The following is a 24353-nucleotide window of genomic DNA, read 5'->3' on the forward strand; positions in this document are numbered from 1 at the left end:
GTCGGTGCTTTTTGCCTGACGGATGAGCCCGGATAGCTCTCGATAGAAAGTATCCTTCTCCGCATCAGAACTGCAGTCCGTTGGGGCATAAGCCGACACGACAAACAGGCACCGCTTTTTATGCCAGGAGGCATTGAGCTTGATTGAATTAGATAGCCGGACGGCACAGAGACGACTGTTCACTGGGATCCAATCCAGCAAAGCGCGTTCAGCTCTGGGGCTGAGTGCAACTCCCACGCCATATATTCCACGAGTCATCGCTTCTGGGTCAATGGACACACGGAGGGAAAAGTGTGAAAGAGCTGACTTCATCCTTGGCGTTCTGAGATGCAGAACCATGCTCGGGTCTTGTATGCGTGTTTCGGAGACACAGCATACATCGATTTTAAGGGAGTACAAGGTTTCAGCAAACATTGCCTGTTTGCCAATTTGACAAAGAGTACGGACGTTGAAAGCTCCTATATAGAAAGGATCTCGTGGATTTAGAAAGGTGCTATTTTGTTTAACGTTTGTGGGCAGCGGGGAGCCTAGGGCCCTTCGGTCAGATGGCTGAGAGTCAAATGGCCCAGCGACGTTTGCTTGTGCGGTGGGAAGAGGTTGGGAAGGGACATCGGTGGACGCTGAACTGCGCGGGCAAATGATACTTCCCGGTTGGCCAGGCCGAGGAAGGGGGTTTGGTTGAGGTACCTCACATTGAGCCTTTGACTCAAAAGTCTGACCCACAAGGCAGTGGGAGGACGTAGGGTTTTGTTCGGGGACCCTGACCCTAGCCTCTGACTCAAAAGTGGGAGAATGTAGGGTTTTGTTTGGGGACCCTGCCCGGAGCCGACGACTCAACAGTCTGACCTGCTCGGCTGCAGGGGGTTGGCCTAACCCGAGGGCACAGGGAATAAGGCATTACTGTCTCATTCCTGATGCGGCTGTGCACAGCAGGTACCTTGTGAGCAGCACAGGGCTTCTTGGTTTTAAAAGTATTTCGACCGTAGTGGATGATGCTCCGGCGGTCACGCTAAACCGTTGGACGATCGGTGTTTGCGGCTTCTGGGGCCGACTTTTTCTAACCCGTCCCTCCTCGGGGGAGGGCAGCATCGCTGCTTCCATAAATATGGACATGCTGGTCGCCTGGGGGAAAGACCTTAGTGGCTTCACACTCCCATCTCAGAGGACAGTACGACTTAGCCCCCAGACCGCCTCGTAGCACGATTACTCGTAGTACGGGGTCTCGCTGCTCTTGGTTTGGCTGCTCCACTTTGGCCTTCCTGGCATAGTTGCACCTTGTGGAACGAAGTTCCAGCCAGTGTGGCCTGCGGGATCATTGAAGCACTCAAGCCCGACTACCACGTCAAGGTGGCAGCTTTAGTTCAGGATTCACCGGTATACTGATCAATCGGTTTGTGTGGTACGGGTAAAATCCCTCCCTGATGTTGATATCAAGAAGGTGGAATCTCGCGCTACGAATATTCAAGAATTCGACGAAAACAACTAGAAGCGGTCATTATTTTTGGTCGGTCACTTCGTGGTGCTTGCCGCAATACCTGCGCGTTTGCATGAAGAGCTCCCTAAATGCATTCCTGTGGACACTGGTGCCCAGTAAAGTTTATTCCTCTTTTAGGACAGCGACTTGTTTAAAACCACACTTCTTGCACTGAAACATTAGGATGACTACTGCCAAGTTGGTTATGGCGACATAAGTGAAACCAATGAGTTCGTTTCCTTTCGAAAAGCGGCAGATGGCTCTCTCCGTGACCATAAAAGGTCCCAGGAAATCTATTCGCGTTTTCGTAACTGCTCGTGTAGAAAGTGGCGAGCCAGTGTTGACCAGCTTCGGCACAAATGTGATAACCTGTAATTTAATTAGGCAATCAAGTTGGCTGTCCATGATGAACACTGTAGCCGGCAATCTGACAAATGGCATACAGGTTCGGCATTTGCGTTGCGAAGCCCAAATGGTGATCGAGGACTAATTATTTGCAGGATTCAGAACTTCATGGAAAGTAGAAACAGGCCGAGAAAATCGTGCGCAATGAACTTAGTCAGGATTAGCACACATGCTCTAAATTTTATGGGAAAACCACGGTTTTTTCAGTCGAGCAAGCTAACCTTACACTCTGCGTACACTCACATATTCCTGATTGGTAGCAGCTTTCATTAGTTGTTGGGCCTCCATTCGTATAGAATCTCAGGTCCATAACCACGACGATAAAATTCATCATAGTGTCGGTGAACACCGATCTCTTCTTGCCTTGGTTTGTTTCGAAGACCGCATGCATTGAATTAGAACCAAAGTTGTCCCAAAATTGTAGGCACCTGAATGCAAACGAAATGTTCTGTACAGTTGTTCACTTACACACAGGCTGTGGCACTGAAGGTTCATCCAGCGGACAATACAGAATATTCGGCTTGTGGCCGAAATTCCAATCGTTACAATGTTTATATGATCTCGGAAAGAAAGGTAAATCAAAATGTTTATGAATTCGTAACCTTTTGATTCTATTGCAGAAGCCACAATCATACAATCTCCTATGGGTGCAGTTACTTTAACGCCCCCACAACAGTAATTACTTTCATTACGTGACCGTACAGGCTAGGTGAGCACACAATCACTTATCCTCGTCACTAACATGATTTTTGGTATTTTTTCCGCTCCTTTGAGTAATCGTCTGCCTGTGTACATCATGGACGAATGTAAAAAACGGAATGAGGTTAAAGATAAGGAGGGCCATTGGCCGTTTTTACAGAGGTTGGTCGGTCACATTTTGGGGGTGCAAGATCGTTACTGTTTGTAGCTTACTGTCCCATCAAAAATATCTCTAAAGAAAGTTGTATCCGGTGGGCGTTGTTATCTGCCCCCAAACCAGCTAGTCTTTCTGAGCTGTGCAATCGAAGCGTTCTTAACTTGGGACCATTTAATCAACCCTGGTTCGTTTCCCGCCTCAAAGGCTCCTCAGATAACGTTAAATGCTATAGTAGCTCGCTGGACATTTAGAGGATAATATCTAGTTAGGATGCACTACGAGTTATATTAGTTTGTTCACTGAGTAGCTTTTGTTATACTTTCCCTGGAACGTTTGCGCTGTTCACCTGATCGGTTAGTTTGATGGGAACCAGTTAACGGTGATGATGTTGAAAATAATTTATTATTTTCGTTGGCTTGTCCGCTGAGTTGGGCACATTGATTGCAAACGTTTCATCACCAAGCGAGGTGAAATCATCAGTGCGTTATTGGGGAGCGTAGTGCACCTTTTTAGAAAAATAGCGATGTACTGCTCGCGCACAAGCACCAGGACCGTGTGATCAACATCCTGATGTCATTTTGATGCCAAAGTCGATGACAAACCAAGAAAAGATTGTTACCAACGTGGAATGATTCCGCTTGTTCTGCTACATTGAAAACTTCCAAGGTATATGAACGTGTCGGCTTTCGCGAACGAGCAGTCTGTTTCGCACACAATCAAGGTGTTCCTTGCAATCTCATGGCGGAATCATCCATCGTTACTTTTTGTACCAAAATGGTGCCATTGACGTAACCAATGTCGGCATGCATGCCATGCCGAAGAAGGTCTGTCCACATGAATTCGGAGCCCTATCCATCACATCATCCATCATGAAGTTGAAAATGATGGGTTAAATTTCGTTCACGTTCGATATAGATAACGTTGCAGAATATTATTATAGGCAGAAAACCTCCATGGATCAAACAAGACGTATTGGAATGAGTGTACTTAATACCTGCTCTGATGCGGATTCTGAATCTGTTCAGTACTGATGTTCTGTTCGTGTTCGAGCGTGAAATCAGCTAGTTTGAAAACGATTTCACCAATATCGGTGTTTCTAGGGGACCAGCACAGGAGTTATTTATCCTCCCATTGGTTTTTCGCAGTATGCAGAAAAGCGTTATCGGTCTGCCAGTGCTAGTGTTAACATTAGGAATGGTTTGGCACAACAACTGTATGTCAAAGTTCACCCAGCCCCTGGGCCTTATTAAGTTTTGGCACGTGAACCTGATAGAAGTACCTGCTCTTGACTAAGCCAAAACACTTGTTATGCTATACCTGGAGTGTGTGTGTGTGTGTACGTCTTTAGCTAAATATGCAATCAGCTGTGAGGTCTCAGCATTCAAGCTGGGCCACCCAAGTTCACTAGGCCCTTGAATTCACTCCCAACACACGTCCACTACGGTGAACACTGGTTGTCCTAGTACTTTGGTCACACGCGCACAACCGTTCGGAAGTACTGCGTCTGTCATACCCATGCAAACAACGAGAGAGAGAACATGTGCTTACTCTCACAGCAAACATGTGCGTGTGCCCATGTGACGCACCCATAAGCTCTAAAGGCAAAGGAGCAAGTTGTCGGATTTGTGAGCAACAATTTGAAACGACCATCTACAAATCCCTTTGTGCACTCTCCGGCTGTTCAGTGCATCGAGAACTATGCAGGCGCCCCCAATTAAAGACGATGTTGGCACCCTGTAGAAACACGATTCCCCAGTTTCACCGGCTCACACCATCTCAGCACTAGAGAAGCCGAACTTAAGCATTCCGGCCAATTCAAACAACGGACCAAGTTGAGCATCTGACTAATGTTTTTGGAAACGAGAGATGCCGAAGAAGCCATGATACATAATTTTATTTGGCAATAAATCTTTCATCTCTGAATTTTCCAGGTTTTGGTGCTATCCATTGAGAGACGAAGAGTGAGAATTGCGTCATAACGACCGATGGTATAAAGAGGATGTACCGAAGTGGTTAAATGAAGTGATGGAACACCTAGAGCTGCGTCTATACTGTTGCAGCAAGACAAGTGTAAACACTGGGAATGACAATATTACTATTTGAAGAGGTGCTTCATGATAAGATGTTTCATTCATCGTAACCATGGAGTGAAACTGCATTCACCCGTCCTATGTGATTCAGGTATCTGTAGTCTAAACGTAAGGCAAAGTGATCACTTGTTAGGAGTGATGTAATTACTTGACCATGTTTCTGGGCTATCTAAAGCCGTTTCGAAACTTCGGACAGAAAAGATTCTATTTGGTTTCGACGTCCGTGCCTCTGTATCACAGTTTTGACAACTGGGTTTGATTGCTTGTAAAATGTTGGGTGCCTGTGTACGGTCTCCTGGCGACCGTTACCAGCGGCAAAGACTGCTAGTTCCGGAATCATTTTTAGACTTGGTAGGTTAGTTTGCCGCACTACCTTCCACCATGCACAGACCAATAGGATGTTTGAAAGATCACATCGCCTATTTACAGTTACTGTTTGTGTTGTCGATGCTATCCAGTGGACCGACACGGCTGTCATTTCAGTCTCATCTACTTTGTTCCTTATCTAGATACTTCTGCTGAAGGTCACAAAAGATATTCTTCTATCGTGGCCAGAAATCGTCAAATTCGCTACCTCTATTCCTTTTGTGGCGCTTTGCAGGATTTGATGTGTTCGTACACCGTAATTGAATACGAAACATCCATGTAAGGCAAGCAATCTATAACTATACTCCTGTGATCCATTGCTTTTCTTGAAATTTTCCGCAGTGTCAGGAATTCTTCTGTTGACCAAGGGGTTGAAAAGCCAGGATCGTGTACTGTAGCAGATTTGATAAGAAATTATTATGGTGGTATAGTGTATATCCTTCATCTAGACCACCAAGGAGTAGCAAATGGTCAACAAACTCCACCACAAAGAGGAAATAACCCAATGACGATCGATCTACTATTTGGCGATATGAATAAATTGCTTGTCACCATCAGGTGACACCCAATACAACATGAGCGGTGATCCTAATTTAGATAATCCTACACCATTCTGGCTAAGATGGTATACGTATCTTCTTTAATTCAGGTGTACTTGTTTTCCCTGTTCACTTGATGATGGATACCGTGATATGCATCGATTTCTAGGCCTGTTGGAACACGCAGCTAGACCCCTGCTAATTGTGCGCGTAAAGGGCACATGGAAGCAGACATTTGAAGATATCGGAGATAAACACACAGGCCACACTCGATGTTGCTATCGTTGGTCCAGAAGGTTTCCGATTTTCTTTTTAAAAAATACCTGCTTCACACAACTCAAACTCCGCCTTGGGCTCATTCTAGACTAATTCAAACCACACCAGACGGTGGCACCTTACGCATGCGCGGCTGTGTGCCCACATCCCTATAGGTTCAAGAAGCAGGCCGATTACCCGTAACAAGCTCACTGTTGTGAGGCCTACTGAAACTCCGTCCAGCGATAGCAAGCATCCTCTAGATCGCATGATGGCCGAACAGCGGAACAAGGCTCGATGTTCTCAGGCAATGTGCTGGTTAGATGGATGGCAAGACACGATCGCAGCATATGTGACTGTCTCATGAAAAACGGACGTGATGACAGTCGAAGGTCATGTCTAACAAACACTGGGAACGGAAAACACTTTTACCTCAGTCTCTAGTGTTCATGGTAAAGTGAATCACTTGCCACTGTACCGACAGGTGTAACTAGTATTGGCGAGTGCAGTCCCAGTGCAAACTGGACTGCGCGTCAGTTCAATAAGGCAGGCACGTGGTCCACAAAAAACATCTGCGTCCGAAAGCTTCTAACGAAATACAGACTTGCTAGCAGCATAAACAGCATGGGTAAGCCATCCTCATGCGTTTGACGATTTTTCTGCATAAGAAACACCTCTATAGTTGAATGGAAATTCAAGAGGGTGCATATAAGCGATTTCTTAGAAGTGCGACGCCTCTAGGTACGCCCTGCTAAAGTAATAAAGGAGCATCGAATTGTGAAATGTGGGTTACACCATTTCTTGCCAATTTTTATTCTCCCGGATTTTACATCGGATTCACAGGCAGTAACGCATCCGATTCCTCTCAGACCGCTTCTACTATCGCTATTGGATGCCAGCCAACTAATGTAGGCCTGTTACAGTGCCAACTGTCTGTGTGACATTCAGTGCACTTTGTCCACAAGGTATTCCAATACATGGAGCCAAAGAGACCAGTCCCGTCTCGGAAGACTGCTGCACAAAACTGCAGTGAAATAGGCACGTTAAGTATGTACCCACAAAAGATGTGGCAATGCAAACCTTTCAAAAATATTCGCAGCTCGCCAACTGACACATGATTGCAAATGTGGTCATTTGGAACACCACGACCATAACAAACTTATTTTCTTTATTCAGCTATCGGAAGTACGCCCTTCTATTCTCATACTGCGCACATGGCGGAATGCAGGAATTTTAACCGTTCAGCTCGAACCTTTCATCACTAAAAGCTTTTTTAATTCCAATCCAGAAGTCTTTCGGTCAGCCAGTGATCTTCTTCATTTGTATGTGTTCCCAATCCGGAAGATCTCGGAACATGGTTGATTACGAATTCGGGAGCTTCTGTGACAAAATTACTCATTTTATGATTACTTTTCTCAACGACTTCCGTTTAACGTTGTCACACGGAGCTTACAGTAGTCCTCTCATATGTACGGAAGCCGACTAGGTCTTCCTAGTCACGAAATTGGTCAGGTAACTCTCGCCGCCCATTCTACCATCGCCATAAGCATACATAGCTTCCTTACGCACGGACGATGACGAGAATGGGGATATTACCTCTCAGTTGACTCAAAAGCACTAATGATATGTTCATATCTGGAGAGTAGCTCATCAATGAATAATGAGGAAGAACGTTTGCACTGCAACCATAAACCTGTCGCATCGTGCATGCCTAATACAGATCGAGTGGAGTTATCGCTTGGATCAATGTAGTGGTCTATTGGATGCAGTGCACTTTCCAGCATAGATGAATGAGTTTTGTATGGCCTGAATAGATAATACGAGTAAATTCAGTAGATGATTTTTCCTTGTGTGAAGTACCAGTATCCTAGGTTGAGTGAGAGTAGAAAAATTAAAAAAAAAACGCAAATTTTTATTGCGTTCCAGACCATAACCGATGCTAATCTGGAAACCAAAATGTGACTAGAGGTTACGAAGTTGAGTTCAGTTTGAGCTACATGGAATGCGATTTCGCCTCGTTTGGGTATAGACGAAGATGAAACTGTGCAGGATGACAGGTTGGTCGAGCATCAACAGTTCACTTGCTAGTCCTGTGTTGTTCAGGCTATTAGAAATCATGCCATTAACAATCAAACGAAAAATCGTCCAACTGTTGCCCTCACTAATCGCATGAATGCACTACTACCTTACCTAATTTCGATCTGGAACTAACAATTCGGGCGTTTCACTCGGTAGCGTGTGGTGTCACTCAAGACGAATCAAGACGAAGGCATGCTGTCGCTCCACTGGGTTTCAGTAGGTCTCGCCGCAGTGGGCTTGTTACGGATAGTTGACAGTTGTGAGCTCATAAGAGACGCCAGTTAGCTGCACAATGCTCTTGGCTACTAAGCCTTCGCAAGCGGAGTGAAACCTTTTGCAAAAAACGTTGCACTTTGTTGCGTTTTTGATCAAACCAAAAACCATCCTAACCTACATTCATATTTTTGCAGCACACCAAATTTGTTGTCCACTGCAGCAATCATACCTCTGGCGGAAAAGTATGATACCACAATTTCTCAGCATCGCTGAGAACCCGAGATGCCTAAATGAGGCTCAAAAGTTTGGACTGGTACTCTGAACTCAATTGACCGATTCCTTCAGTCCATCGGGGACACGTCATAGGTTTCGAAAATTAGGTTCCATTGTGCGAATCATGAGCGTCCTCGTGAGAACGTTAACATAGTATTGCATCCCAGTGCGCTCACTGAAGGATGCATTTGCAATCTTGCCTTTTGATGTCTCAGTGGTTCCGAGGCGAGCACAGTGGGTAGATTTTTCCCATAGAACAATAATGAAAGAAAGGTAACTACTCACAAGGTTGCTGAAAACTCTTCGAATGAATTAAATGTATTTTATTGTAGCAGCTACTTTGGCTTGGCGTGCTTTTTTATATGATACTTTAAGGCTTTAGCGGACCGAATTTTCGGCCGTTCAGTGAACAACATAGGTCCTAGGCCATAGTGCTATACGTGGCCCTTATGACAGTACAACCGCGATCGTTCATGATTGCAATACTGCCCAGCCGATCTCAGTGCACCGTATACAGGAGGGTACAGCATGGTACAGAGGTGAAATTGAGTGTATTGGTTGACAACTGAATCGTTTTTATTCGCCCTATGGAATCAAAACGGTTGTGATTATATCAGGACGCTTCGAGGCACGAAAAGTGCATGTGCACAGAACGTCGCTAAGGTCACACGGTTCGGACAGTAGGTACATGGGCGGAGCATACCAAACGTGGCTTAGCACTATGCAATCAGCGTGATGATTGTGAAAATGTTCACGGCAGGGCCCTCCCCATTGGCCAGACAAGGGCGAACAAAGCGAGTGGCCATACTTGGCCATTCAGCCATTCTATATATTTAGGCACCAGTTCTGTATATTTTGATCTGAACTGACTTGACGGCACAGTCGTGTTCCCGGCTTTCACTCTTCTCACGCAGTCTCTTCCGCATGCCCAATTCAGGCGTAACCAAGAGGCGGCCCCACAATACAACAAATTGCGGTTATGTCAATACTCATGCCTCCAACTGAAACCCTTGTCTTTCATTGACAGCCTGCCTTCCAACAATTCCCATTTTTGAGGGGCCCCAGTGGGTTAATACCACTTAGAATTTTGAATGCATCAAATGATTCAAGATAACTTCGGGAAGGCAAGCAAGTTACCTGAATGAGTTTACGATCACCATCCGCCACCAGAGATTGTGTCATGCACCCATTTTTATCCATCGTTCGTTCGAATCTCACTATATGGTTACTTGTCCATCGGATCCCCAACATATGCACACTGGAATCTTTTGTATTCATGCTTTGCCTTACAAGCGATATCTGACTCAATATATCAACGAATAAAAGTTATTCATTTCCATTCTTCGTGGTACTCCTCTTAATGGTCCCACCAAGTTTCTCGCCTTATTTTATGTGGGAGGCCATTGGTGCACCAAATTGGTGCATTGAAATTCACGTCAGATAAGTATGAGGTTTGCTGAGAGATTCAGCATCTAGATTGAAAGCTGCAAATTGTGCGCGCTTTAAATCATTTTTGTAACAAAATGACCAATTTGGATTGAGAACCCGATCTGAGATGGCAGTCACCGTGGTACTCTATGGTATGGACATCCACTGACAACAGCTACTGAGTGAAAAGAATCTCCGTATTTGACTAACGTGCATCCTGTCGTATCAGGATCAGGTGCCTTAATTGATGTCAAAAATTCTACGTCTGTCTGATGTGGGGCGTCACGGCACACATGTTGTGGCTCAGAGGTGTTAACTGCATATTCATCAGTGACCTCATGAAAGCGTGCAAAAGTGTGGTTTTTGTGACTTTGGCAGCCGCAGTCAGTAATGGCACCCACACCCTAACAAGCACTCTCTGTTCTAATTTAACAGTGGTTGCACAAACGGTGCTTCCAACGTCGTAGCCCCAACGAAACATGTAACAGTGATCTTGTGTTGTTTGCTCGCTTTAAGGGGAGTATTGATGTGTTCATGACGGATTCAATCGTCTCAAGATAGACCCCTATAAGTCGAGAAAGCCTTACCTTGCCGAAGGAATGACAACTGAGAAAAGGATAAGCGGAAAGGTTGTGGTCTTTACAGACAGTTTCACATCTGTTTGAAGAGGAGAAAATTACGAGTTTGTAAAGCGCTCTTCGGCTGTTTTATGGGTGGCTTATAGGGGGCTCACCGTGGTTTCATGAAAAGGAGGGTCGCGACCTTTATTTTAGGATAAAAACCACCCCCAGGGAAAAAATTCATTACTCTTAAGAAGGTAGAGATGCCTCTTTAACGAGAGGAACACTGATGGAAACCTGTGTGGAAAATCTTTGCATTGTATTCTGCTGTGGGATGGTCCATTTCAAGACGATTTCTCCTATGCGTATTACTATAGCTCAAAACATCCATATCCAGGAATTTGCTAGGAATTTCTGATGAGGCCAAATTCTTTCTCGTGGTAGCTCACCCAGTTTTGTGGGTTTTTTCGAGTTTGACTGAGTGGTAGTGACTGGACGCCAGCTGTCGGGGACCAGAATAGGAGTCTCGCACGCCACAACGGTTTGAATCAGTCAATGACCAAATGGAGCATTCCGCTGCATAGTCACAAATCGTCGTTCACAACTTAGGTACAACTAAAATCTGTTAGGAATCTTGCTTTGCGGTTCTAACTAGTCACCCTGTCGCGAAGATCATCTTCATTCATGAGGTATTTGGCTTTGATCTCGATTTCCTTTCCTCCTATTCAACTTGAGTCATTCACGTTTTCAGCTGACTGCCTGAGGTAGGAGCTCACTGAATTTATGATCAATTTTTATTTGATATGAGAGGAATTCCTGAAGTATCGTCCCCATACCTGAACTATTACTCTCCTGTTTCTTATTTAACTAGAAGTCTCCCTTGAAGCAGCGAAAACCTACATGGTCCCCTCGAATGTTTCAAAATGTTTTGTGTATGTCTTGATTTCCATTGCCATTTCATCGCTTGATGCCGACTCAGGTCAGCCAGCATAGATAGATGGGTTGGTAGAGGCGTCAAGCTGTGAAATCCTTGTTTGCGTTGCACGCGAGCTGTACATGTGACGTGCAAGTGAGTCGATCCTGAATCGATTGATTATACGAGGAATCGATTAATAGGTAACTGTGTGGCATACAGTTGTTTCATTGCATTTGCGTAAGTTCGCCATTCTTCAGTTCAAATCTATGTTTATTAGTGGTATCACAGAATTTACACTAAAACAGTCTTTCCTTTCTCCACGAAAACTTTCCTGGACCAAAATATGATCAAGCAATGGACTTGACCTACATTTAAATTTGGACTGTCAATTATTACTAGCCTGTGTCTTAATTTAGGCTTGTAAAAACATACGACAGATAAGGACACGGTTTTCGCAGTATGGTTTTAAACGTTTCAACAAAAACGTTTGCTTGAACTTTGACTATAAATCCATTTGATTTGTTCACTTATATTCCCGGAGAATCACAAATATCTTTGGGTACACTCTGGACGGAAATCAAGAGTATCAGGCGCCTTTTTTGCCAACCTTTAAATGCCACTATTTTTGAGTCTATTAGTTAAACAAACCGTTCAGCTGTGGCAACCTTTTAATGCCCAACTGCCATGACAAAGAAGGATACACGGTGGCTGATATACAGCCAGTTCGCCCAGGCCTGAATGAAAGCAGTCGTGATGCTGAGGTCGGGTTCGAACCACGGATCTTCTGGTCTGTAAGCTGGCTGCTTACTTACTGATCTATCTCGAGTCTTTCAGTATAGCGATTTTTAAACTCGTAGTGAGCATCTACAGTAAAACCAAACGAGAGTGAATGTGTGGAATTCTGACCAAACTTAAAATAAATGTTATCCTGGGAAGCATCGCATTTATCAGTGTTGCTGCTATGTTATGTACATTTTCAGTGTTTTTCTTAGTTTTCATCAAAAAAACGCAAACTAACCCCGGATTTAGGTGAAACGACAGTTATTCGCCAACATTGTGCCTTCAGTGGCATTGGAAACTCGTCCTATTTGTAGCCGTTGTTCGGTAGGACGATAAGTAGCTGAGCATCTCACCGTAATGTCATTAAAATAGGACATACAACGTTTAGGTGAAACGACAGTTATTCGCCAACACTGTGCCTTCAGTGGCATTTAAAACTCGTCCTATTTGTAGCCGTAGGACGATAAATAGCTGAGCATCTCACTGTAATGTCATTAAAATAGGACATACAACTATCCAGTTCCCGTATGTTTTGAATGAGTTTAACTCTGACCAAAAAAGACATACGTGTCCAATCAACGAGAGCACTATAAAGGCATTTATGATGGCAATACTGACCACAGAAAATTTAGAAAGCATTTAGTCAGACAGTCGCTCAAGCACGATATACGCTCCTGAATGGTCCAACAACATACACGAAGCATTTTGCAAGACCTCGGTCGACGAATCGTTTGGAGCAAATCAGATATAGAAGGAATGCGCACGATTTTCACCTCCGAGAGGATCTTAAGCTCGTTTACCGATAACATCCTTCTAGGAGGCCATGTTATTTTCTAGGATGTCCAGCGAGTTTATGTGATAAGGTAAAACAAGCCGCTTCGCTCGTCATATCACCACTTTCAATGCAACAATTTGCTTCAACACCCGTGGCTTTGCGCAAGTGATGAGGCAAACGATCCTGCACTTCCCGGAGGATCTTAAGCTCGTTTACCGATAACATTCTTCTAGGAGGCCATGATATTTTCTAGGCTGTCCAGCTAGTTTACGTGATAAGGCAAAACAAGCCGCTTCGCTCGTCATATCATCACTTTCAATACAACCATTTGCTTCAACACCCATGGCTTTGCGCAAGTGATAAGGCAAACGATCCTGCACTTCCCACGTTCCTCTGACCATGTCGTTGCATCCAAGATTTATCAAGAAATTGAATGTATATTAAATTCCTTTGTCAAATATCATGAGTGGCCAACAAATACATTCATTTTTAGTAAGGTGAGGAGAATTGAAAATCTTGATGAAGACTTCGTGAGGTCGATCTACGCTGAAAAGCCGACAAGCACCACACGGCTGTTTCATCCTTACTTGGAATAATCAGCGGTGGGCATCTCAGGAGACTCAGAGAATTTCGAAACCGCGACCTTCTAGCTAGTGGTTGAACACTTAACCATTTCGCCTCAAACGGCTGATCAGCAGTGTGATTAGCTCTCACGTGGACACGACATAATCCCACTCATCCTTCACTCACGAAAACCGCATTACGTGGTCATTTATTGGCGGGCTCTTCAAGTGACGAATTTTCAGATTAAAGTTTCGCTCATCTTGTGAAAGCATCCTTCCTATGATATGCAAAAATTTGGTAGCGTTCAACGGAAACTTCGTCCTGTTAGTCACCTGTTTTCCCACCACGATACACCGGTGTGACGATTGTGTCTGTACATAATTCTAACAATAACTGATAGAAAGTCAAAACTGAAAAGTTTTTTAAATCACTTGGAGCCTTCTTAGCGATTAAATCTTGATTTGACAAGACCAGCTGGATCTCCGTTGAACAATACTCAAACGAGTGGTCACCGGACTACTGGGAAACTCTCCACTAATCTCGACTATACTTGGTGCTGAATACGGTTTCTAGATAACTGGTTATCAGCAGGGTGAATGCTGACCCATTTGCTGTTAAACTTCCGTGTGTCTGCTGTTCATAAATACAGTCTCCTACCGCTGAAGCTGCCTTACTGACAGGACTTAAACAGTCAGGTTTGATATGGGCTGTTTTAACAGGGTAACACATGTAAAAAAGGAGACTCAAGTAGCTGTTCAGATGCGCACAAGGTATTGAAGAAATGGGATCATAGGACAGTTGATAAAGTTGTTGAAGAAATGATTATTCCTAATTAGTTGCTGTCATCCTGTTAGCAAAATGTCTGCATGAACATGACCGGGTGATCTGTGAGCACTATTATTCAATTTAGGAACGGAGTGAAAATACAGTGACTCGGAGAGCTAAGGGTTACACGCTTGTGCGTAGCGAAAATATCGGTGTTGTCCAAAAACAAAAGCAAGCTGGACGACGAACCTCCCCTGAGAATGCACAGTGTTATTTACCCCAAGAGAAGTTGGAGATAAACAGTCCAATCTATTTTTTTCGCTCACCTGCTATGATACAAAGAGTAAAATTGAAACGGGCAATCACCTTGGCGGGAAAGGATTCAGCTAATTTATTGAACACAGCAACCACATTCCTGAGAGGAATGTATATTTTTCTTATTGGGATTGAGTTCTATCTGCTTAGGAAACATCTTCTTGATGACGGACACAACCCGAGAAAACTCAAAACGAACTTTATACAGCAAAAATATCCCCACATACACTCATCTGCTTACCATCCTGGTTTTCACTGGAGATTCATCTGGAACTCAGTTGAATATCTTGTTTATGATGCTCTTTTTCAACTGAATATGCTGTCTCAGGTTGCTTCGTGTTTCCGTTGACACGATATTCAAGATTTCACTATACATTGTACAGACGCAATACCCATCTTATAAGAATGCTGGAGACTCTATGACAGCCCACTCCTGGTTTCGCCATCCTTGGGGCTTATCAGGTAGCAAAGGTTCTGAGTCTCCGTCAAACTTATGTTCAGCTTGAATCCAAATTGCACGAAAGTCGACCGATATACCGGCTTGGTTTTGACGAAAGACTCATCTAACACGTAGCTGAATCTCTCGTTTATGGTTTATCGAATACTGCTTTTATTTAATGGTCACATCATCTGCGCTAACAAAGAAGACGAAAAAATTGTGGCAAACTGGTTGCTTGAGTCATCATATTTTGGTATAACATACCCTGTAGGACTTGTTTGGTGAGTTGAGTTCATACAGCAAATGTGTCAGGAACTCTACTGTCTGCATCCTGATTTCCACTATCTCGGTTGTATCGCTTGCTGCGTAAAAGTCGTAGAAATATTCAGGGTGAGAACCTTACTGCTTACAAGTAGTCGCGTTCTTAAATGATTCTGGACATCCGCTGAACCAGAGTTGACCAAACCACTCGCATTTACTATCATTTCATCCGGATCCTTCTCGATCAAAACTTTAAACAAACATCGTAAAAATAAATCCCAAGAATGCTCCAAATGTTTCATTGCCTATGGGTCGTCGGCTGCGATACAAATCAAGAAGGAACCCAACAATCAGTAGTCAGAAAAAATTCGCACAGAAATACAAATATGCGGTCCGGACGTCATCTTGAGAGAATTTTGATGCCAACTTTGACGGCAATACCGCCTAAATGCCATTTAATTGGACGAGGGGGACAATGTAAGTTAGCAGTGTAATGAATTTCTTGCAGTTAGTGTTTCATCTGCCCACAAGTAACTTTGAGATGTCACGACCGTTGTCATTAATTCTACCCCTGCAACAGCTTCCCAGTTATTGCCGAAATGTTCAAGATCCGTGAGATCATGATCCGTTTGCTTTTCTACTGCGTTGCTGAATTGGTCGGATGACATTTTCTCAGGGATTCCAAATGAAATTACCTGATCATCCACTGATTAGAATGGCTATATATAGAATTTTTCCTTTAACCTTTGACTCCGCGTTGCAGCACTGTGCTTCAAATTGCCTGAAGGGTGTCCGAATGCAGCTTTCTTGCGGTAGCTAGAATGGTTAATATGATGGTCCGTGTAAGTCGTTTTCCTCTAGACCCCATTTGGTAGTTGTTCATTTGACAGTCTGGTGAGGAGTAAGTCAAAGAATACTAGCTAGAATGGTTAATATGATGGTCCGTGTGAGTCGTTTTCCTCTAGACCCCAGTTGGTAGTTGTTCATTTGACAGTCTGGTGGGGAGTAAGTCAAACAATGCCCTCTTTCCGTCGTCCTTGTCTTCCACTGTAAATCTAATGTCATAAAAAACGATGTTCAGAAATTCCCTCGTTCGATGAATTCCGGTCATTTCAACGATAACGAATGTCCATGCAAATGATCCATAATCCTGGATTTATGCCTTGAGTTAAGGCTCGTTAGAGCTTATGCATTGCGATTTCATGCTTGAATTCTAAAAATGATAATCCCATCAGTGCCCTTCTTACTTGATCATCCGCACACCTAATTCAAGATGGCGTCGAGCAGAGGTTAGGAGATTCGTAGATGTTTTCTATCTGTTTGGACGCTCACTCACATTTGCCTTGGTTGAATCACATATGTTAAATGTCAAGTGAGCTGACAGCGAACCAGGCCATTTTCTTGTCTTTCACGATTTTCACGTTCTTCAGTTTGCAAAATATTTTCTTTGAGTTTTCGACTGACTATTGGGATTTATTTGCGAGATATTCCAACTTTTTCCAACGTGCCCTTGACATGTTGCACGTTGTCGCTCCAGAGAATGACTTAATTGGTCGTAGTGGTATCGTCTGTTTATGCAATTTGGGAGTACATAGAAACAGAAGATATGTAATAACAACGTCGTTTACGCCACCACAAGCAACAGGACACTCAACGCTTTCTCTGATGAACAGAAGGATGCAGTGAATTACTTCAAGCGAAAAGAACCCATCGTCATTTCACCAGAAGGCAGAAGACCGCAGATAGTCCCAATGCCCAGACCACCAAATCAAAAAGACCGTCAAAAGACTCCAGATCAGCGAAGGATCACAAGAAAAAGCATTTTAGAGTATGTGAGTGTGCGTGACTCGGATATTCACCAATGATCCAACAAAACACTGAAGAGAGATTGCGGTAAACGGAAGAGGTAATCAATGAACCGGTCACGGCCAAACCGAAGCAGAATTGGCAAACTGAAGAAGGACAACCACTCATAATAAAAAGTGCATAATCGACCAATCTGGTGATATGGACTGGTCGGAACGCAGCACCCAAGAAAAGCATAGTCGGAATAAATGATCAGATATACTAAAATGGAGCTGCTCAATGAACCAACCAAATGCAAGATATTCCGACCACAACTTGACTCCAATCGCGATACGACCAATATAATTTAGCACCAGGCAAACTTCAAACAACCATACTAAATTTTCCTCAAAAACAATGTAAACGCAAGCAGAAGTGGGGAAGTCACTCACCCAATCGCGCACTGACAGTGTCGCTTGTATAATGGCGGAATGCTGGCGAACTGCTTGTCCATTTCAGTGAACAGTTTAACGGCCGACGCTTTAATCAGTAAATATACGTGTGTGGCATTCCTTCACATTGTATCTCGTAGGAAATACAAATCAATTTGTGAGCGCAATTTCATAGCGCTCCCTAGTTCTTTCTTTTTCAACTCCTTTACAGGATAGTGCATGATGTTCACGGCACCGTTAGGACCAACCTGACATCAACAGGAGAGGACTAGTTCCTACTCCGCGAAATTGTGCCAATCACCTGTTTTCCCAGTCTGAATAAAATTCAAATGTATGTTTCCCTTCATTATCTATAAAATTCATATTCAGACCGGTGTCCATGGTGATTTTTAGATTGTAGCTGAATTCCCATTGATTTTACCAGATCCGTCGGGTTTTGCTGTAAACTTTCTAAGTTTTTCTTGCATGCTCGGGGCCGGGATGGACTTAATAAAGCAACATGGATAGAGATAAGTAGTAAATCAAATTACGCCATTCGGTAACGTATGCCTGCCGCGCTTGCCTATACAGTGCATGTAGTTGCAACTAAAGTGCTTAACTGACACACATTTCCGACGATTAATGCAGTTTTAGATCTTCATTCGCTCAGGTGCCTTTCCTTAATCCATTGCAATCCACACCCAATGTGTACACCACAGTTATGATTAGTCAGACCCACAGAATGAAGCTCCTACAAAACTTTGGGTGTTGCCCATTTTTGAGCAATAAGCGACGTGGGCAAATAAAAAACCAACTAGGGCACGCCCTGTAATATAAATTGCTGTAGCATGCCTTTTCGGTAAGTTACCATGCACTGAAATAAAGAAAGTTACTGCGTTTGTCCTTTACAAAAGTGCGGGAGCAGAGTGCTACATTATGTTACTCACCGCTGAGCCAGAGTACTATTAACATACAAACATCTCTCTTCCAGATAACTGCCTCTGGGAAAAATCGTAGAGTTAGAAGCAGCTTTCTAAGGAGTGCACATCACTCTCTCTTCTTTAGAAAAGCCACCTGAGGGGAATAAATTTTTCTGTCAGATTTTTCTGCAGTGAGAATCTCCTACTACAAACACAACGATTTCTCGATAGTGGTAATCCAAATGAAGCTACAGGTTCTGGAGAACTGTTTTCGAACCAAGGGTCAAGGTTTGTACGGCAGGATAACAACACCGTAGACTGCTGCTAACCGGCGAAGTCCAGCTATACTAGCGATCTGAGGAACTGCGAATCGGTTGCAGAAGCTGCCAATTGTCAAAACCCTTGGTTAGCCCTGGCAGCTTCAAATAAGACAGGTGCCGTGGACGTGATAAAAAACTGACTAATTTAATTCCACAACAGCTACCAGGTCTTACTGTTTTGCTCACCTATTCCATTCTTTGACGCTGTATTTGGTCAGCTGAAGAAATGCTGGAAACTAATTCATTTGCCACTCAATCTTTTAAGATGTTCCACAGGACTACACTCTTTTTTACTCGGGCTACAAGAGTGGATTGTTTTGAAGTACAATGAGCTTGAGTATAATCCTATCAAGAGGGTGTACTTTATTTCTTTCAGACCGCAAGTAAACGTGCTTCAGGTCCAACGAAAAGAGCAATAAAACGTGATGTGAAAGTATGCAGATGAGCATGCAAACATGTATTCTCTCCGATTCGTCTCGGCACTTCGAACTTTCAGGCGAGAGAGGAACACCGGCTGAAAAATCATTGGGTATAAAGGAGATACTGAGTAGAAAAAGCCTGGAAATTAGATAGGGTAAAGCAAACCCCAATAGATACAAAAATCTTTGCGAGCTGAATGTCGCAGCTCAGAAATTTATCGCCCTGTCTTTTGATAAAACCAATGAAGTACCCTTCGTAGTGTGACGAGATTTGAGAACTTTAATTGTGAAGTCATCACTCAAGGAGTTAGTCAAACACACGTACCACTAGATGTGAATTCCGTGATTGAAGGACCAGTGGTACTATAACCTGTCTACATGCGAGCTAATCAGACTGCCGATTAGGCACTCGTGGGTGACCGATTAAGTGTTCAGACTGCTAACCAGGGTGGGGGGGTCACGAGTCCTAGACCCTCTGGAGTTTAATGAGATGCTGATGATTCCTAATAAAGCTGAAACAGTTGTAAGGTGCTTCTCGGGCTTTGTACGGTAGATTGGCTTCATTTACAGGACGAAACTTCTATTATACTCCCTCAAGTATGTTGTATTTTGTGACAATCTAACAAAAAGTATTCAGTTGTTAAGATAGTGAAGGCGGAGTAGAATAAAGTCGGTTTGAGAGCAGTGCCAACTGGTTCATTGGCGACTATCGGAACCAAAACCTTAATAAGAACGTACAAGCGGGAACGAGGCTACAGAGGACATCATATATACATATTTACAACCTCGACGCGGATAAAGACAGATCCGGAAGTGAAGGGCATTTCAGAGGCGAAAAACGTTTACAGTGTAAAGTGGCATTCAGTGGGTTGTTACAATAATGCTGTTATTTCCGGTGGCATATGTCTTCAACCCAGAACGGATTCTCCTGGGGTATCCAACCGACCATCCGTTTTGAATTGATGTGACTCAAGTGGGATCACCAAGTAAACCACGTTGTATTTTAGACTTTCTCACTCGCTGATGATACGTGAGTACACGCGTCAATCCGCCAAAGCCTGAGACATGTTGGGATGTACAAACACCTGGTGCAGGCTGTGCGAACGTGCAATTGACCTCAGACCGGAGACATTCAATATACCTGACCTCAGAAGCCCGTTACCGAGAACTCATCTTAGTGGACCAATCTTGAAGTAAAATGAGCCCCACCTTATCGGCTGATCGATGCATTCGTCTCCGTAAGACGGGCATAAGAAGAGACTGATCACGCAAGTGCCGGGCCGCGGTGACCAAGTCGCAGTCAGGGTTTGGCAAACCAACCAATCACCTTTACGTTTGCTTGGTGGATTTGATAGACGACGCAGTCAGAAATTGCATGATGTGACGAGAGAGCCCCCCACACAAAACACATGCCTCTCAAATGACTGAAAAGTAACTTGGAGTCAAACCAGGTATCAAACTATATTGTTTAAAGTCATGAAGGCACGATTGCTCAACTTCTGGCAGAAAAACAATTACGAAATTTCGACTGAAGTTCCACGCCCCTAAGAAACTATCAGAAGTTCTACTGTTAAGTAGTATAGTGTCTTTATATACACCTGAAAAATTTCATATCCCATCCCAAAGGACGAAATAATTCGAAGACAATGGTGTAAGCTCTGCTCCTATTGATGCGGGTCCTCATATCAACCTGATTAGCTATGTTCAGTCAGTCCATATGAGGCTACAAGTTGAAACAAAAACAATAGTCGCTGATCGCATAGAAATGAACGATACTACTATAAACACGTACGCTCCATCATTCGACATGTAAATTGCAATACATCAACATTCTTCCAATAAGGGAACTAAGTCTGCATCCAGATGCCTTGACAGTCTAAACAGGCCTACACCTATGACCAACCTAAGGTGAACAACTGCTCAGATTTGAATCTAATTGCCTCATCACGAGTTCCTGTTGCTTTTCCAATCTTGCAATCACACTGTATCTTCTGATTGATCATATCATATCAAGGTCGAACCACTCCCACACAGTCACTTCAGTCCAACATTCTACAGATGCTGGTCATGACAACCATTGCTTATTCACACGTCTACGCAGGACAAAACTGCTCATCGTCTTTCTCACAGTTCAAAGCCTCTTTGTAGGTCACGCAGCTAATAACCTGTTGCAGACACGGACAAGCATAATGAGTATTGCACTTATTCACAACAGGTCGTCTTTTTTTCTAAACATGCCTTGCATCGACTCCATAATCAAGCCAATGTTTGGGGGTTTATAACTTACGAGGAGCAAACAAACCCCGTGATCTCTAATATCCACTTCCTCTGCTTTAGACCCTGTCACTGCCCAAGCATTTGCGATGCGCGAGCGATCGGAACAGTCCAGCCATGTGAGCCGAATGTGACTGGAAAGGGGACGGAACTGCAGTGGGTCATTGCCACCCCGTGTGCACGTCGGAGATTGAGAACCTAGCAGAATCAGTCAACTCACTCCGGCACGGAAAACCAGTGGGACAGCAGTAGGACTAATCGGTAGCGGTGGTTCTGCGGGGAATGTTATAGATCACCAATACCATATGATTGATACGCCGCACCTCACCGTTGTTCACCATGTTAACTTTGTACAACGCATCAATTCGGCCCCGGGACATTCTTTCGGGCACCCATCTCCTTTTGTTTTTAGTACATTTCAACGTATTCCCCAGATTACCGTGCTGAACTGTTTTTCCATCTCGAGGTTGTGTTCCGAATTTCTGTTTTCAGCGGAATAAGATATCGATTCGCAGGATTCTACCAGCGAGCCTTCGTGTGGTGAGGTTGTGCTAGGTGCAGAGCAACATGTGCCAAATGTGTACTCTTACATTTTTCTATTCAGATTTCTTCTAAATTTTGGAGCCATTATGAACGTGATTGACTGACTGACTGGTCAAGTATTCGAATAACTGACCCAGTAAGTTCAAGTTAGCAGAATTCATCACAAAATCCTACACGATGGAAATGTTGTCAGCTCAACACAGTGTTGTTAACGGTTTCTTTAGGACTAGTGAGCAGGTACCACTGCCATTAACGGAGGGGCTGGGGTTTTACGTCTAAGTTCCCGCTTTTAAAGAGTAAATATTTCAGAAGAGGAGATAAGTTCGACGACAGACGGGTTATAAATCGGTTCTCAGTATTTGGAGTCATGATGACCAGTACAAGGGCAACAACGCCCTATTTCATGACTGGTCAGTGAATGCAATCATTTTACAGGCCGAAGCGGTTAGGATTTGATCTGCTAGCCAAAAATTAGAACAGAAAAGTTCACAATTTTTGAGTGGTACGCTGAAAAACGTCCGCTAGGTTTCTTCAAAGGTGAGGCAAAATAGTAACAAAGAACGACATCAAAAGCAAGTCAATTTATCCGCAGTGGCTTGAATCTATCCCACGAAAATGCACATGATTTTTCTATGATAACGCATGCATATCCTGCAGCTGTAATACTGACCCCTTTCACCAGAACACCAGTTTCACTTCTCACACTTCATTCAAATCGACTAAGTCGTTGCCAGGTCATTTTTTCGCCTTGGTAAATCAAAATCGTACAAACTGTGCCTTCAAACTACATAGTCACTTTTGCCCTACTCCAGGTCATAAGATTCACAATGACAACATCAGTTGATTCCACAACGAACCGATTGGTTTGATGCCATGTTCGGTGACAGCATGTTGATAAAAACTCGATATCTTTGCCTAGGTCGAACGCAGTATTACAGCCGAAGGCACATCGGCGCCGGTCATTGAACAGTTCAGGGGTGTTTGAATAGTTGGCTGCATTAGTGCAGTGTCTGGCGAAGCAGTCCGATATACAATCAATATATATATAATATGACTAAGGTGACAGTGTTTCCCTTTCAAGCCATCTGATTTTGTGCCTCAAGCTGGAATAATTGCGCGATATTCTAACAAAACTTTATCAGTGAATGAGTTTAGAATCCACTCTAAAGTGAAGTCAGTCCGTACTCAGTTCACATTTGTCATGTATAGTGCACGGAAAAGGTTAACTGAGCTGTATGTGTCGCAAGCTTATACTGCTGACGAATGCGCGAGTCTGTACCATGCCCCACAATTTTCGGACACAATCACTTTGTAAAATGTACATAATTAAAAAATTTCACACCCGTTATTTGGCTCGGACACATTTTGTGAACTTAAATGTAAAACATGATCCCCTCAGGACATTGTAGATTTGAGCTATTTAGGTTGAATTTGATTATGAAAATAATTCAGCAAGCTGCATCATTTCTCAGCGGTCTCTTTATCCCACGAAGACTGATGGATTGCTAATACAACTAGCCGGTTGTCTTCTCTCTAAATACATCGAGTAACATAAAATAATGGTTTGGGTAACCTTTTAGGACTACATCGAGCGTACATTATCCGGCTTTGGTAGAATGTCAACAATCAAGGATTCGAACTTGGGCAGTGCTTCCCTGGAACCCTATCTTGTGAAGTTGTTCAGAACTCGAAATTATTTACCAAAGTCTGCTTGCGTTCAAACATTTGTTCCGAATCCATACGCGACTACACTAACAGCATGTGTAGCAGACATGCACCAGGACTTGTTCTCCTTTAATAGGTTAGAAGAACTATGCCTGATTCCCTTTTTTCCCATGATAACTTCTCGATCCTCTCTTTTTTAAGTCTATATGGGCAACGTTAATTGAATCAACAGATGGTGTCTGACTAAGAACATATCTTAAACAAATACAAAAAATCCTGGTAAGTTGATTTTTCGAACTTCTGTAGGCTGATAACCGCCAAAATAACTAATCTGATAAACCCCCGGCGAGAATTAACAAAGAGTAAGTCGGAGTTTTGAATGCAAGTTATCTTGATGCTTTATCATTTTTTGGTTTGTCACTGACTGTTCTCTGGCCCGAATAGTCAGACTGCAAGGATTACATCTTCAGTAGAGGTGATTTGTGAGTACATTGTTGCAAAGCAAGCGGGTAGATGAGTCGGTGGAATCTGGTTAATAAGTTGAAATCACAAAACGTTCTTGAGTGGTATGTGTGCATATGCGATGGTGCTCTTGGTGTTTACATGTTAGTGGGATTTCGATGGTGTTCTGCACCGTTCT

General features: G+C 43.5%; 1 protein-coding gene across 1 annotated transcript in view; it reads right to left on the reverse strand.

Annotated features, from left to right (window-relative positions):
• Positions 1-1597: 1597 nt before the first annotated feature.
• The window catches only part of T265_03868 (hypothetical protein), a gene marked incomplete at both ends in the record, with an annotated part of 33999 nt that continues 11243 nt past the window's right edge, over positions 1598-24353 (reverse strand). Inside the window, one exon of the mRNA XM_009168449.1 lies at positions 1598-1843. Coding sequence (XP_009166713.1) covers positions 1598-1843 — 246 coding nt within the window. The remainder of the gene's footprint in view (positions 1844-24353) is intronic.

Source organism: Opisthorchis viverrini (assembly GCF_000715545.1).
Source record: "Opisthorchis viverrini unplaced genomic scaffold opera_v5_57, whole genome shotgun sequence".
NCBI lineage: Eukaryota > Metazoa > Platyhelminthes > Trematoda > Opisthorchiida > Opisthorchiidae > Opisthorchis > Opisthorchis viverrini.